At 49.0% G+C, this 14,824-nt stretch overlaps 1 protein-coding gene and 1 non-coding gene across 4 annotated transcripts in view; both read left to right on the forward strand.

Annotated features, from left to right (window-relative positions):
- Hkdc1 (hexokinase domain containing 1) overlaps positions 1-14,824 on the forward strand; it is a 43,631-nt gene that overhangs the window by 26,246 nt on the left and 2,561 nt on the right. For all 3 annotated transcript variants that reach the window (XM_059282216.1, XM_059282217.1, XM_059282218.1), the window contains 7 exons: positions 379-683; positions 2,362-2,507; positions 2,584-2,703; positions 6,519-6,614; positions 6,788-6,887; positions 8,572-8,755; positions 11,291-11,446. In XM_059282216.1, the coding sequence (XP_059138199.1) occupies positions 379-683; positions 2,362-2,507; positions 2,584-2,703; positions 6,519-6,614; positions 6,788-6,887; positions 8,572-8,755; positions 11,291-11,446 (1,107 nt within the window). The remainder of the gene's footprint in view (positions 1-378; positions 684-2,361; positions 2,508-2,583; positions 2,704-6,518; positions 6,615-6,787; positions 6,888-8,571; positions 8,756-11,290; positions 11,447-14,824) is intronic.
- On the forward strand, positions 11,555-11,627 carry Trnaa-agc (transfer RNA alanine (anticodon AGC)). The gene has a single exon. It is a non-coding gene; the product is annotated as a tRNA-Ala (tRNA).

A 14,824-nucleotide genomic window follows, 5' to 3' on the forward strand; every position in this document is an offset into this window, starting at 1 on the left:
AGTTATTGATGAGGAAATCAGTGATGGCAGACGTTAGGAAGATGTGGGGAAATGAACATTTCTTGGGGGGATCCAGAGTGAAAGACCCTCTAGCTAATGGAGCCAGCTTTGGAAGCCAGGAGTGTGTGCCCTAGGAAGGGCTGAGCAAGCAAGTCCTTCCTCTTGGGACAGTGGTGACATCTGTCATCACACTGCTCATGCACACGCCCTTAGCTGCCAGAGTGTCCTTTCTACTGCCCCCAATGTCATAGTCCGTCCCCACACTGCCCCACAGCAGGGCCTCCAGGACCCATCGCCCACTAGCCCTGTGTCTGTTCCCACTGGCTGGACCCAGCTTTCGTGACTGTGCAACACTTGACTGTCACCTCTACCTTTCAGGTACCCCAAACGCCTGCACAAGGTGGTGAGGAGACTGGTCCCCAACTGTGATGTCCGCTTCCTCCTGTCAGAGAGTGGCAGCACCAAGGGGGCCGCTATGGTGACCGCAGTGGCCTGTCGGGTGCAGGCCCAGCGTAAGCAGATCGACAAGGTGCTGGCTCTGTTCCAGCTGACCCGGGAGCAGCTCATGGGTGTGCGGGACAAGATGCGGACTGAGCTAGAGTACGGGCTGAAGAAACAGACTCACGCTCTGGCCATGGTGAAGATGCTCCCCACCTTTGTCTATGGGATGCCCGATGGCACAGGTAGGTTGGCGCGGTCACCTGCACTGCAGGGGTGTGCAGAGCTCCTGTCTACTCTGCAAGTGCAGTGCGTGTTAGAGCCTTGGGCGAGAGGAGGAGGCAGTTGGTAGAGGTTAGTTCTGGAGCTGCAAGACTTGGTTAAACTGTGTGTGTGTGTGTGTGTGTGTGTGTGTGTGTGTGTGTTTGTGTGGTGTGTGTGGTGTGTGTGGTGTGTGTGTGTGTGTTCTCAGTGCAGGTGAGAACAGGAATGGACCTCATGCTGTGAGCCAGCAGAAGTCCCTAAGCTGCACCTGAACCTCCCTCTGGACACTCCGGCTGTGTGGACCTTCCCGGCCTCCGCTGGCTGGTTTGGATTCTGGCATTGCTGCTCACTGTTTTCTGCCCTGACTTCTCCAACTCCAGATCCTGCTGCTCCCCATTGCTCAGCTGAGGGAAACCGCTGAGCAGTGGAGTCTGTCCTCTGTGGCTGCCTCGATTCTGGGACTCTTGGGAGCCTCTGCTGGGAATAGGGGCCTTTGGTGTTTTTCTTTAAAAACATTTTTTTCTTTTATTTATTTTGGAAGTATGTGTTCATATACTTAAATTAACTTTTCTTTTCTTTTTTTTGGTTTTTCGAGACAGGGTTTCTCTGTGTAGCTTTGATGCCTGTCCTGGATCTCACTCTGTAGACCAGGCTGTCCTTGAACTCACAGAGATCCTCCTGGCTCTGCCTCCCAAGTGCTGGGATTAAAGGCATGAGCCACCACCGCCACTTGGCTGAATTAACTTTTCTTAACTTAAATTATCCCATCTACCTTTTGCCTCTGGGCTTTTACCTTTCTCTATTTCTGTATATTTTTTCTTTCCTTCTTATTCCATGTCTGGCTGGGTGGCTGGGTGGCTGGGTGGCTGGCCCCTGGCATCCTCCTCTCCTTTTCGCTCTTGCTCCCTCTTCTTTCCTCCTATTTATTCTCTGTCTAAAGCCCCGCCTATCCTTTCCCCTGCCCAGCTATTGGCCATTCAGCTCTTTATTAGACCAATCAGGTGTTCTAGACAGGCACAGTAACACAGCTTCACAGAGCTAAACAAATGCAACATAAAAGAACGCAACATGGGCTGGAGAGATGGCTCAGCAGTTAAGAGCACTGGCCGCTCTCACAGAGGGCCCAGGTTCGATTCCCAGCACCCACATGGTGAATGGTCCATAACCTTCCATAACTCCAGATCCAGAGGAGATGATCCCCTTCTCTGACTTCAAGGGCATCAAGGATACATACCCACAAGCAAAATACTCACATGTAACATAAAAGGAATAAATAATTTAAAAAAAAAAGAATGCAACACGTCTTTGCATCATTAAACAAGCATTCCACAGCATAAACAAATGCAACACATCTTAAAATAATATTCTACCACACCCCCTTCTTCAGTAGACATAGAAAAAGGCCCAGGCTGTTTCTCAGAAACATTGGGTGGTATGGGTGGTGCATGGGTCTTGGGAGAAAGGAGGACTAAGAAAATGCTCCAGCCTAAGGCTGGTTCAAGGTGCCTACTGGGGCCTGAAGGTGCTTTGATCTAGGAGTCCAGGAGCAGAGGCTTCCCTTCTGCTTGGCTTGGCCCTCTATCCTTCCTCCAAGTGCCCCAAAGGGGTCCCTGCTTGGCATGTGTGGGTGGGTTGCAGCTTCCATCTTCTCTCCCGCAGAGAAAGGGAAGTTTCTTGCCCTGGATCTGGGGGGAACTAACTTCCGAGTTCTCCTGGTGAAGATCAGAAGCGGACGGAGGTCGGTGCGAATGTACAACAAGATCTTCGCCATCCCCCTGGAGATCATGCAGGGCACTGGTGAGGAGGTGAGTGTTAGGCCTGGGGGCCAGCTGCCACGCCCACCAATGCCCGCCTTGCGTGAATGCCACTCTCTGCCTGCAGCTCTTCGACCACATCGTGCAGTGCATTGCTGACTTCCTGGACTACATGGGCCTCAAGGGGGCCCAGCTGCCTCTGGGCTTCACCTTCTCCTTTCCCTGCAGACAGACGTGCATTGACAAGGTAAGATGGCTCTGTGTGGCACACAGCCCACCTGCAGCTGCCGTCCCCTGAGGTGATTTCAAGGTTCTTCTTGTCTGTGCTCACATTAGGTTTTGTTTTTGAGACAGGGTCTCATGTATCCCAGGCAGGCCTCAGATTCCCTATGTAGCCAAGGATGACCTTGAACTTCTGATCCTCCTGCTTCTGCCTTCTGAGTCCTGGGATTACAGGCATGCACCACCATATCCAGTGCACATGGTCCTGGGGATCGAACCCAGGGCTGTGTATATACTAGGCAAGCACTCTACTGACTGAGCCACACCACCAGGCCACTGTTCACACAGCTGGGAATGCATCTTGTAGAAGGTTTTAATCATGGAAAGGTTTTTCTCCTTACCCCATTTCATTTCTCCTTATTCAGGGCTTTGAAATTCACGAAAGAGTTAATGGTCCATTCCTCTGCAGGGGGTTGGGTGCAGCCCTCCCTACCAGTACACAATCCACTGTTGCTCAAGTTCATTCTACAGAATGGCATAGTGTTTGCACAGACCCTGCACACGTCCTCCTGGATATGTGACGTCATCTCTAGATCACTTCCCACCGTGTAAATGCTGAGCTGGTCGTTGGGGGAGAATGATGAGAGTCTGCGTACATCAGGACAGACCCAGTTCCTTCGTTTTCTGAACACCTTTAAATTATATTTGTTTGTTTTTGAGTCTCTGCCTGCCTGTGCATCTGCGTAACACATGTGTGCAGTGCCTGTGGAGGCCAGAGGAAGACATCAGATCCCCTGGAACAGGAGTTACAAGGTGGTTGTGAGCCACCAGGTGGGTGCTGGGAACCGAACCTGGGTCCTTTGCAAGAGCGAGAAGCCAGTGCTCTTAGCTGCTGAGCCGTCTCTCTAGCCCCTTTCTGACACAAGTTGGTTGGGTCTAGGAGGAGTCCTCTCAGATGTGGCCTAGTATGCAATAAAGGGAGCCATGTGACACTATTCGAAAAGAGGGGTCCAGTCATTTTATGGAGAGGGTTGAGAAGGTAATGACCAGGGAAGGCTAATTAGTACAACTGGACAAAATTTTTTGTGTGCTTCTGAACAGCACAAGGGAACAGGGAGACTCTGAAGTTGTAGGGTTTTATTGTCTGACAAAAGACAGCTCAGGTAACCTAAGAAATGCATTTCTCAAGCTGTCACGGCGGCATGTGCTTGTAATCCCAGCACTTGGGAGATGGATGCAGGAGGATCAAGAGTTGAAGGCCAGCTTTGGCTGTGTAGGGAGTTCAGCGTCAGCCTGGGTTACCAACGATGATGATGATGATGATGATGATGATGATGATGATCAGCCTGGGTTACCAACAATGATGATGATGATGAGGAGGAGGAGGAGGAGGTTGGATTAAATGAGATGTAGTACGTACACCAAAAGCATCCACAGCGCTAGTTCTGTGCCAGACACTGCTCTGTGCTCTTCATGAACTTTACCTGGCTTGGAGGGGGGGAGGGGGAGGGGGAGGGGGGACAACGGCAACAGTTCAGAGCACATACTCTGAGACATGTTGTCAGGCTTCTCATTTGTTGGCCATGTGACCTTGGGTAAGTTCTTTAACCTCTCTGTGGTTTGCTTTCCTCCTTTTATAAATGAGGTGAGGGGCTGGAGAGGTGAGTCAGCAGTTGTTCTGGCAAAGGACTCAGGTCCAGTTCCCAGCACCCACATGGTGGCTTGTGACAGTCTGTAACTCTAGTCCCAGGGCATCTGACACCCTCACCTCCCTTTGATACCTGCACACACACACGGTGGTGCACATAAACTCACACAGGCGCATGCACATTTATACACATGTGTACACACACACGCGCACACACACACACACACACACACACAAACTTAAAAAATAAATAAACCTTTATAAAATAAGGGCAGAAATTCTGCTTACTCTGTAGGCGTGTCTGTGGGTTTTCAAATTTCTGGGTAATTATACTTGACTATTTTGCTCAGTGAAAGTGTATAGCGGATCCACATTATGTGATCTGGGAAGATCTCCAGTGTGTCACTAGGCAAGGAAAACAAATGGTAGTAATTTACACAAAATATACATTTACTTATTTCTAAGTACATGTAGCAGAGAGAAAAGGGTTTGGAGGGATTTTCATTGGACTTACAGTAGCAATAACTCTTGGGGGAAAGGAAGTTAGGGATTTATTCTTATCAGTAGCATTTTAGTTTAGTGGTTTTTTTTTTAAACAAGACTAATGCACTCCTGTTATTGCTGCCATTAAGAATTAATAGACAGCCGGGCAGTGGTGGCGCACGCCTTTAATCCCAGCACTTGGGAGGCAGAGCCAGGTGGATCTCTGTGAGTTCAAGGCCAGCCTGGGCTACAGAGCGAGATCCAGGATAGGCACCAAAGCTACACAAACAAACAAACAAAAAAATGAATAGACTAGCTGGGCATAGTGGCACATGCCTTTAATCCCAGCCCTTGAGAGGCAGAGGCAGGTGGATCTCTATGAGGTTGAGGGCAGCCTGGTCTATATAGTGAGTATCAGGACAACCAGGGCTATATAGTGAGACCTTGTCTCAAAAAACAAGACAAAACAAGAAAACCTCAAACAAAGCACAAAAAAACCCAACCAACCAACCAAACAAACAAACAAACAACCAGCCCGCCAACCAACCAACCAACCAAACAAACAAACACAAAAAGCCAAAAAGAATGAATAGACTGTGTGAGAAAGAGCCGTGTGGCCGTTCGTGGTTCTGAATGATGGATGGGCCCCAAACACAGCAGCACCTCTGATCCAAGCCACTGACACTTCATGACTGTCCTGACTCCAAGAGGAGGCTGGTGAAGAGGGCAGGCAGCTGGGAGCAAAGCTGCCAATGGTCACAGGGGAAAAGAAAGGCGAAAGCTTATATGTTGTTTTTATGTGGTTGCAACTTATAAATAACAAGTTTTCCAGTGGGAGTGTGTCCTGAGGACTCTGGAGAGGAGACAGGCTTGATGGCGGAAGGCCTCAGGGTAAGACGGTGTCTAGCCAGAGGTCCCATGGGCCACCCTTCCTGGTCCAGCACCCCAGCTCTGCCAGTTGTTCCCACCCCCAGCTTTCTAGGCTGTAGAGCTGGGCTAGATAAATCCCAGACCAGGGTAACAGCTTCTAAACATTAAAATACTGCCATGAACATTAAGTGTTTTGATTTTTAGAAAACATAGAAAAATAAACATGCACTCATAGTCTTGGATCCAAAGATAGTCGGTCACCCCTTGGGCACATATTGTTCCAGACCCTTTTCTAGGCTGAGTATTTCTGTTATTTTAAAGATAAAAGCGGACTAAGTCTCTACCTTTTCATTTAAAAGTGTGGATGAACACAGTTCTCCAATGCGCCATGTTTCCTCACAGTGTGGTTGTTCTGGTTTGTGTTAACATTGATAATGAAGGATAAGACAGTAAATCTTCACAATACTGCTGAGGGGATGAGGTGGCTCTTCCCATTGTCTAACAATGCTTTGATGGACAGGACTGACATTTTATACCTGGACCTCTGAGGACCCCTCAGTCTGTCATAGGCCATGTTAGAATTGGGATGGCTCTGACTCCAGACTCTGATTCTGTGTAGCAGTGTGCCAGGGACACACCTGACTCTTGAAGACCATGCAGAGCTGTGGAGAGCCCATTTGGCGGGAGCCCTTGTCTGGGCCATGTTGGGACAGTAGAGGTAGAAGCAGGCGAAGAGTATGCACGTTCCACCTGTGATCAGATTCAGTCCCTCGTGTCTGTTGGAGCTGCTGTGATCCTGAGGACGGCTGCTCAGGTGACCGTCCCCTTCTTTGTTTCAGGGGACTCTAGTAGGGTGGACCAAAGGCTTCAAGGCCACCGACTGTGAAGGGGAGGACGTGGTGGACATGCTCAGAGAAGCCATCAAGAGGAGAAACGTAGGCTATGGGGAGGGGGAGGCACATGTGGGACCTTGCCCTCTTCCCCGGGGCCCTTCCCCTGCTCTGCCATGCCGTGCCCAGGCCCTGTGGCACAGGCCTCGGTCTGCCTTGGCCCGAGGTGCCCCTTGCACACTGAACTGCTTTCAGGGCAGTGTTTGCTTCCTCTGCAGGAGTTTGACCTGGACATAGTGGCCATCGTGAACGACACGGTGGGGACCATGATGACATGCGGCTATGAAGATCCCAATTGTGAGATTGGCTTGATTGCAGGTGAGGGGCTAAGCATGGCCAGGTCCCATCTGACTCTCGTGATGGGTGGTGGGGGGTCACCGCTCTGCTGCCAGAGGCTGCTCTAGAGGTGAATGCAGTCTGGGGTTCTAGTCTGGCTAATTCCAAATCTCTTAATGTCTTTCTCACCAAGGCTCTAAACCATGGGCATTTTTTTCATTGAGGATGGAGAAGATATGCAAAGAAGTTTTCTTCCTTTTCTTCCTTCGTGTTGTGGACATCTTCATATTCATATATAATGTGTCATCTTTATAGTCTCTCCTCATCACTGTGTCCCCCCTTCCTTAGACTCCCTCTTCTTTCAACTTACGGTTCTGGGGCCAGATGTCTTGGAAGGAAGGAGGCCACTGTGGGGCATAGTGGTCTGGGGCCACAGAGCTGGCTTCTGATTCTGGCTCTACTACACACCTTGCCATTGCCTGGATCCTTCTGGCTTTTTGGGTGTGTGTGAAGGCCAAGAGTTGAAAGGAAACTTAGATGGAGGAAGGGAGTGGTCTAAGATGATACAGGACCTTTAAACGCTTTTAGAAGTAGCCTGGCAGTCATCCAAATTCCCTTCTCCGGAGGGAGAAGTTTCTCAGAGCGGCTAGGGGACAGGTGAGATTTAAAGCCTGAAGATGAGCATGAACAGCCTTCCAGGTGACAGGCACAGATGAGTGGTGACAGAACCTGGAGAAGCAGGTCTGGGGCTTGTCTGGGCTCACTGGATAAGAGCAAGAGGCAAGACAGGCAAATGGAGATCAATGGGTATGCGTTCGGTGTTCTCCCTCAGACTCCCACCTGCACGTGAGCGTGAGCAGGCTAACTATTCTGACTCACATGAGTTTCCTCATCTGTAGGAAGGTTGGGCCAGACCCATGAGGCTCCACGGATAAGGCCTGTGTGAGTGAATATGATAGGTACCTAGACTGCTGTGTGGGAGTTCTGGTGCCAGATCATGGGCAAGGGGGAAAGAATGGCTCCCCAATACCAAAAGTCCACTTGTCCAAGGTTGGACCATTCCTCATGGCCCTTGTCAGTACGGAACTGCTAAGTCTGTGGCTCCTTGGAAGCTTTGTATGTCTATGGGACTGCTACTGCTGGGCATGATGATGATAGACACAATGAGGATGATGATAATATTGATAATGATGATGATAGGGATATTAATGATTATATTGATGATGATAGGCAAGATGGGCGTGATGATGCAAATGCTACTGCTGTGAGGATGATGATGATGATGATAGGAATGATGGGGATGATGATGTGGCTAGAGATACTAATGATGGTGCTAATTATGGTGATGGTGGTGATGGGGAATATGATGGTGGTGGTGGTGGTGATGATGATGATGATGATGATACTGCTAATGATGGGATGATGCTGATCCTGCTGATGACTGAGGGATGATGATGATGATCAGGACTATGATGCTGATGGTGGTGATGGAGAATATGATGATGATAGGGATGCTGAAGGTGGCAAGTGTCATTCATTGGCTACTTAATGTATGGAGAAAATATACAAATGCCTTATTTTCTTCTTTATAACAACTCCATAGAGTACTTGCTTAAGACTGGCCAGCTCCGTCTCAGACCCCAACTTATTTATGGCACTCACCTGCCTCTCTTAGACCTCTTGTCATCTTTGAGGAGGTCTAAAGTCCCTCCATGATTCCTTCCAGGGACAGGGAGCAACGTGTGCTACATGGAGGAGATGAGGAACATTGAGCTGGTGGAGGGGGATGAAGGGCGGATGTGCATCAACACGGAGTGGGGGGGATTTGGAGATAATGGCTGCCTAGACGACATCTGCACCCAGTATGACAAGGAAGTGGATGAGGGCTCCTTGAATTCCGGCAAGCAGAGGTGAGAAGGGCGGGCGGTTGTGTGTCTGTCACCTGTGATGGCAACAGCTTTGCCAAACCCAGGGAGCAGTTCTGTTCTTGTGGCATCAACCTGATAATTTTGTCTATGCCTATGACACCTCTGTACCAGATGTTAGTGCAGGGTCATCCTGGAATAAAAGAAGGCCATCTTCCAGCCTGGTCTACAGAGCAAGAACCAAGGCAGGCACCAAAACTACACAGAGAAACCCCGTCTCGGGAAGAAGAAGGCCATCTTGATGTTTCTAACAGGGAAGGAGAGGTCACTTTCCTAGTCACCATTAAGCACCGTGAAGGCTAGTGGGGCCCAGGAAGCCAGCCAGAAGCTGTCAGAATGTCTGCTTACAAGGGTGCCTGGGTGTCACAGAGCGGGGGTATGGTGACCTAGAAGCCCTCAGATGGGCTTTACTAGGTCCAATTTAGAGGTCAAGGTCCTTGGCCTTTTGAGGTCAGTGAGCTCTAGGGGGTGGGAAAGTGATCTCCACAAGGATGGAGGACTGACTCTCTACATGGTATCACATCTTATCATGGATCACACACCTTTGTGAGGTACATTTCAATTAGTACTACTGAAAAGACAGAAAATAATGAATGGCTTCTAAATACCTGAGTAGATTTCCACCTGCATCCTGACTCTCATCGGAGAGTGGGGAAGAAAGGGCTAGCCTGGGGCAGTGCTAGTGACTAGGCCCTGTTTTGTGAGCCTGAGTCCTTCCCCTGGAGCAGGGTGGGAAGCTTTTCTGTAAAGGGCCAGAGAGTGTTTTAGATTTTGTGACTCATATGGTCTCTGTCCTAGTTAAGCTTGGTATTATAATGTGTAAACTGAGAGGAAACAGATTGACTATGATGGCTGATAAACAAGTAGAGGCTTAACAGGTTGGAAATGTGCTGACAGGGGGGCGGTTCAAGGACACTTTGGGGACTGTTGAGCTAAGAATATTGTCTAGGAAAAGGCTTGAGCAAGGACAGGATTAGGTATTGGTGGTCTCTTACCCTGCTTTGGCAATTTCTGTGGCTGAGTGGCGAGTGAGCTGTTCTAACCCTGGGTGTTCTAAACAAGGGACCCTCAGGCTAAGGATGCAGCGTAGTGGCAGAGTTTGGTGTAGTTCAGCACAAAGCTCGAGCTCAGACCTCAGCACCGTATTAGAAAGGGGTTGAAGACCTTAGCTCTGAATGCCGGTTTTTTGGCTCTTCCCGGAGGTGAAGTGTCTGAGACTTAGTTCTGTGTCTGTCTGCTGGGGCTCGTATTTCTGGACTGAGGGCTTAATAGAGTGGAAGTGGAATTTTGAATGTAGTGAGGACATGACTGCTCCAAGGTATGGTTGAGGGGAAGGTTTTTATTGTAGATATGAGGGCGAGTCCAGCCAGAGGCATCTGGAAGGGTTCAGAGCAGGGAGAGAAAGTAGTAGACTGAACATGGTCAGTAGACTGAACTGGGCCATGAGAGGAGAGAGGGGCGAGGAGTGAGGGCCAAGAGAGGGGACCAAGAGAGGGGACCAAGAGAGGGGACCAAGAGAGGGGACCAAGAGAGGGGACCAAGAGAGGGGACCAAGAGCCGGGAGCAGAGGACCAAGAAAGCGCGTGGCCAGAATAGCAGGGTTGTACAGGATGAGAAGCTGGGGGAAGGGAAGCCCACACGCTGGAGAAGTTTGGGGTAGGGGGCATGGTGAGAAGAGCTGAGAGAAACCAGGAGGCCAGCGTGTACTTTGGTGTGCTGATAGGCACCACAGTTAGCCATTCTCCTTTGGACCTGACCAAGTTGCCTTGTGATTTTGCAGTTTTCTGCTGGTTCTTAGAACAGTTGTGGGTATGAGGCTGGCACGCAGGTCTCAGTGCCATTGTGTTTCCATTCACCTCTGTGGTCGTGGGAGTCGGGCTCCCCAGTTAGGAGCATTGTGGGATTGCACTCCCGTGGACTGAGGCTTCGGGGCACTGGCTGCTTCCTAAGCCCCTTCCTTCTCTTGCTGCGTGTTCTTACGGAGTGTGGTGGAAAAGAGAAAAGGTGGAATTTTTTTCTTAAGCGCTTCTTGAGTGTTGGTAGCTTGGGATCTCTGGTGGACAGATGTCTTCAAAGGCAAAGTTGATGTCCCCGTGTCTAACGCAAAACCAAAACCCGAATGAAATTAGCATAGCAGAGGCGATCTCTAACAGCACAGGCTGGCAGGCAGTAAGAGGCCTGGGAAAGTTGGCAGTGGGTGACTCCTGCCTCCTGCAGTCCTTCGAATCCTGCTCTACTCCCTGGTTTACAGATGAAGCTCCCGGCAGGGGCTCACACCACGTGACTGGGACACCACCTGACTGGGATGTGGGAAGCTGGGCTTCACTCCCAGGTGGCTCTGGAGCCACCTTTCTCACTCCACCCTGCTCTCTCTATTACATTTATTTGACAACCACAGAAAGGGCCTCCCTAGGCCACTCTGACGTGGGAACTTCAGGTGCCAGTGTGCTTTCCACACTGGTCCAGACCTGGGTCCTCAGAAACCACCTTTCTGCCCTCATCGGTCTTGTCTCCAAACAGATATGAGAAAATGACCAGTGGGATGTACCTGGGGGAGATTGTGAGGCAGATCCTGATTGACCTCACCCGGCAGGGGCTCCTCTTCCGAGGGCATATTTCAGAGAGACTCCGGACCAGGGGTATCTTTGAAACCAAATTCCTGTCCCAGATCGAAAGGTAACGTATGATCAAACTTACTCGCTTAACGTGGGATGCTTGGGGAAGGGAATGGCTGTCTTCCCCCAGGGCTGGGAAGATTTGAGATTGGAAAATGAAAGCAAGACTGGGGATGTAGCTCAGTTGGGAGAGTGCTTGTCTAGCATGCGTGATGCCCTGGGTTCGATCCCCAGCATCTTCATAAAGCAGGTGTGTTGGTTCACAACTATAATCTCATCACTCAGGAAGTAGAGGCAGGAGGATGAGAATTTCAGAGTCATCGTTGGCGGTATAGTGAGTTTGAGGCCATTCTAGGGTATATGAAACCCTGGAGAGAGAAACAGAGAGTGTGCAGGAAGGCTCCAGTGGGCGTGGAGTTCGATCAGTTCACTCCACTCTCCACCTGCGTCAGATTCCAACCCAGAGACAGCATGCTGCCTGGGGTGGAGATTAGCCTCAGGTCACTTAATTGAAAGGACTGGGTTCTCTACTGAGGATGCAGAAGGGTGGCACAAGAATTAAGTTAGGTAAAAGTTAACCCTGCTCTACACCTGAAAAGATGATGTACCTGTAACAAAGACAATCACTCATATGCTTGTTACCAAGCACAGCTATTTTGGGTTTTGTGAATGATGTCCCCTCTTAAATTTCTTCATGTATGCAAACATCTTTGATACATGCCATCATAGTACATAGAATTTGCATATTATTTATTCAGTGTTAGGTCATAGAAAATTTCATTTACAATGCGTTTCATGTGTTTGTCTTTTAGACAGGGTCTGATACAGCCCAGGTAACCTCACAGCTGTAGTATAGCTGAGGTCTGCCTCTGCCTCCCAAGTGCTGGGTGGGGTCCAAGTGTGTGCTACCATGCCTGGCTTCTGTTTTCTGTTTCCCTTTGTATTGTGGAAAAATGGAAACTTCTACGAAGGTAGAACAATGGTGAAATGGACCAGTGTTCCCATCACTACACCCGACAAAGGTCAACTCATCACCAAAGCTGCTTTGTCGCACACTCCTACTGGCCCAGCCCCGGCTAGGTGACTTACAGAGCCCACACCTATGCCAGCTCCTTCATAAATATTTCAAATGCATTTCTAAAAGAGGAGCTCTTACAAACCCATAACCCAGTACATTATCACACCCCAAACAGCTAATGCTAAGCCTTAATCTCAAAATAGCTTCTTAGGCTGGGTGGTGGTGGCACACGCCTTTGATTCCAATACTCAGGAGGCAGAAGTGGGTGAATTTCTGTGAGTTTGAGACCAGCCTGGTCTACAGAGTGAGTTCCAGGACAGCCAGGGCTACACAGAGAAACCCTGTCTAGAAAAAAACAAAACAAAACAAAAACAAACAAACAAAACCCCAAAATTGGGGATGGGGATTTAGCTCAGTGGTAGAGCTCTTGCCTAGCAAGCACAAGGCCCTGGGTTCGGTCCTCAGCTCTGAAAAAAAAAAAAAAAGACAAAAAAAAAACAAACAAACCCAAAATGTCTTCTTAGACTTCTGTTTCCAAATTGCCGAACAAAACCAAAAACAAATAGCTGTGCAGTTGTTTGGTATGCATTAGTAGCCAAATGGGGCCTTTCTGTTTGGTTGGCATGTCTAAAGTCTATTTTACTCTGTAGACGCCCTTCCCTTCCTTATTTTCCTTAACTGCTTAGTAGTGGAGGAAGCCATATCTTATCCTACGAGTTTCCTGTATTCCAGATTTTGATGATTATAGCATTCAGTACTGTCCTCTGTCTCTTACATTTTTCTGGAAATCTTACAGTTACCCTGGATGCCTGATCAGATTCAGTGTTGAATTTGGGTCTGTCTGGTTTTTTTTCACACTGTCACCACTCACTGATGCTTATTATGAGACTCTGTCAGCATTAATTAGACTATTTCTTGAAAGAGAACATCGCTTTATCAGCTCATTAGTGTAATAATCGTTTTGAATGGCTGCATGAAACGTCCCTGTTACTATACTGTAATTTACTAAAGTTCCCTTTAGTATGCGATGCCAAGCTTATAATTTATGAAATTTTCTTATTCTGAGCAACACCATAATTACTCTTTTTTGCACACAGTCATTTGCAGCTTATGAATTATTTACTTAGGTTTGACAGAAGGAGCGCTCCCCCAGGGTACATTGCTTTTGGGAAAGTGGCTTCTGAGGCTGGGCATGTGGCTTTGTTAAAGTGCCTGCCTGGCACGCACAACGCGCATGGTTCAATCACCAGTGCGGCATACGCCAGGTCTGGTGGTGCATGCTTGGAATCCCAGCACTTGAGAGGCAAAGAAAGACAGGTGTAAGGGCATCTTTGGTTATAAAATGAGTTCTAGGACAGCCTGGGCTACGTGAGACCCTATCCAATAAAAACAAAAGGTACTTTCCATTTCCACCACCACCACCACCAGAATGTACAGAAGAGGAGGAAGTGGAGGAGGAGAGGAAGGAGGAGCTGGTGGAGGAGAAGGAGGAGGACAAGAAGGAAGGGGAAGAGGAGAAGAAGGGGGAGGGGGAGGGAGAGGAGAGGGGAGAAGAGGAGGGAGAGGAGGAGGACAAGGAGGGGGAAGAGGAGGAGGGGAGAGGAGCTATCCTGTCTTGTTTTGATGGAGCAGTCATCCACTACCTCTGCTTCTTAAAATTTCTGCCTCCTCTTCTGAGATGATATCTAGACCTTGGGGTGATGGGATGTGATCTAGATGTCCCGATTAGGGCTGATTACCGGCATCTTTTATTCTGTCTGTGTTAACAATTGGGTCCCTGGGTGAAGCGTTCCCACTGTTTAAGGCATCGTTGTGTGCCATAGATTCATTTAGTTACTTGGTCGTGGAATATCCCCAGCCCTATCCAGGTTGCTGCTGAACAGTTTCATCTTTTTGTTGTTGTTGTTGTTTGAGACAGAGTTTCTCTATGTAACCCTGGCTGTCCTGGAACTCCCTCTGTAGACCAGGCTGGCCTTGAACTCACAGAGATCTGCCTGTCTCTGCCTCTCAAGTGCTGGGATTAAAGGCGTGCACTACCACCACCTCCAGGCCATAGTTTCCTCTTCAAAGAGCATATAGTCAGCTGGGTTGACAGCGCATACCTTTAATCCCAGCACTCGGGAAGTAGAGGCAGGAAGGTTACCATGAATTTCAGGCTAGACTGAGCTACATAGTAAATGCCAAGACAGCCAGAGGCTATATAGCAAGAAACAATTAGAAGGAAATTGGCCTCCAGAATGGGAAGAGAGGACCGCTAAATTGCTGTGAGGTTCCTGTCTAAGAGGACATCTCTTGTGCTCTGAACCTCAGACTCCTGGAAAACATCTGGTCTGTTGGTTGCTGACCCTCACATTAGCTCCTAGTGAGATGGGCAAGAGCCAGCCTAACACAAGGGCACTTGAATGTTGCTCTTTAAGGGTA

Source organism: Peromyscus eremicus, chromosome 16_21 (assembly GCF_949786415.1).
Source record: "Peromyscus eremicus chromosome 16_21, PerEre_H2_v1, whole genome shotgun sequence".
Lineage (NCBI taxonomy): Eukaryota > Metazoa > Chordata > Mammalia > Rodentia > Cricetidae > Peromyscus > Peromyscus eremicus.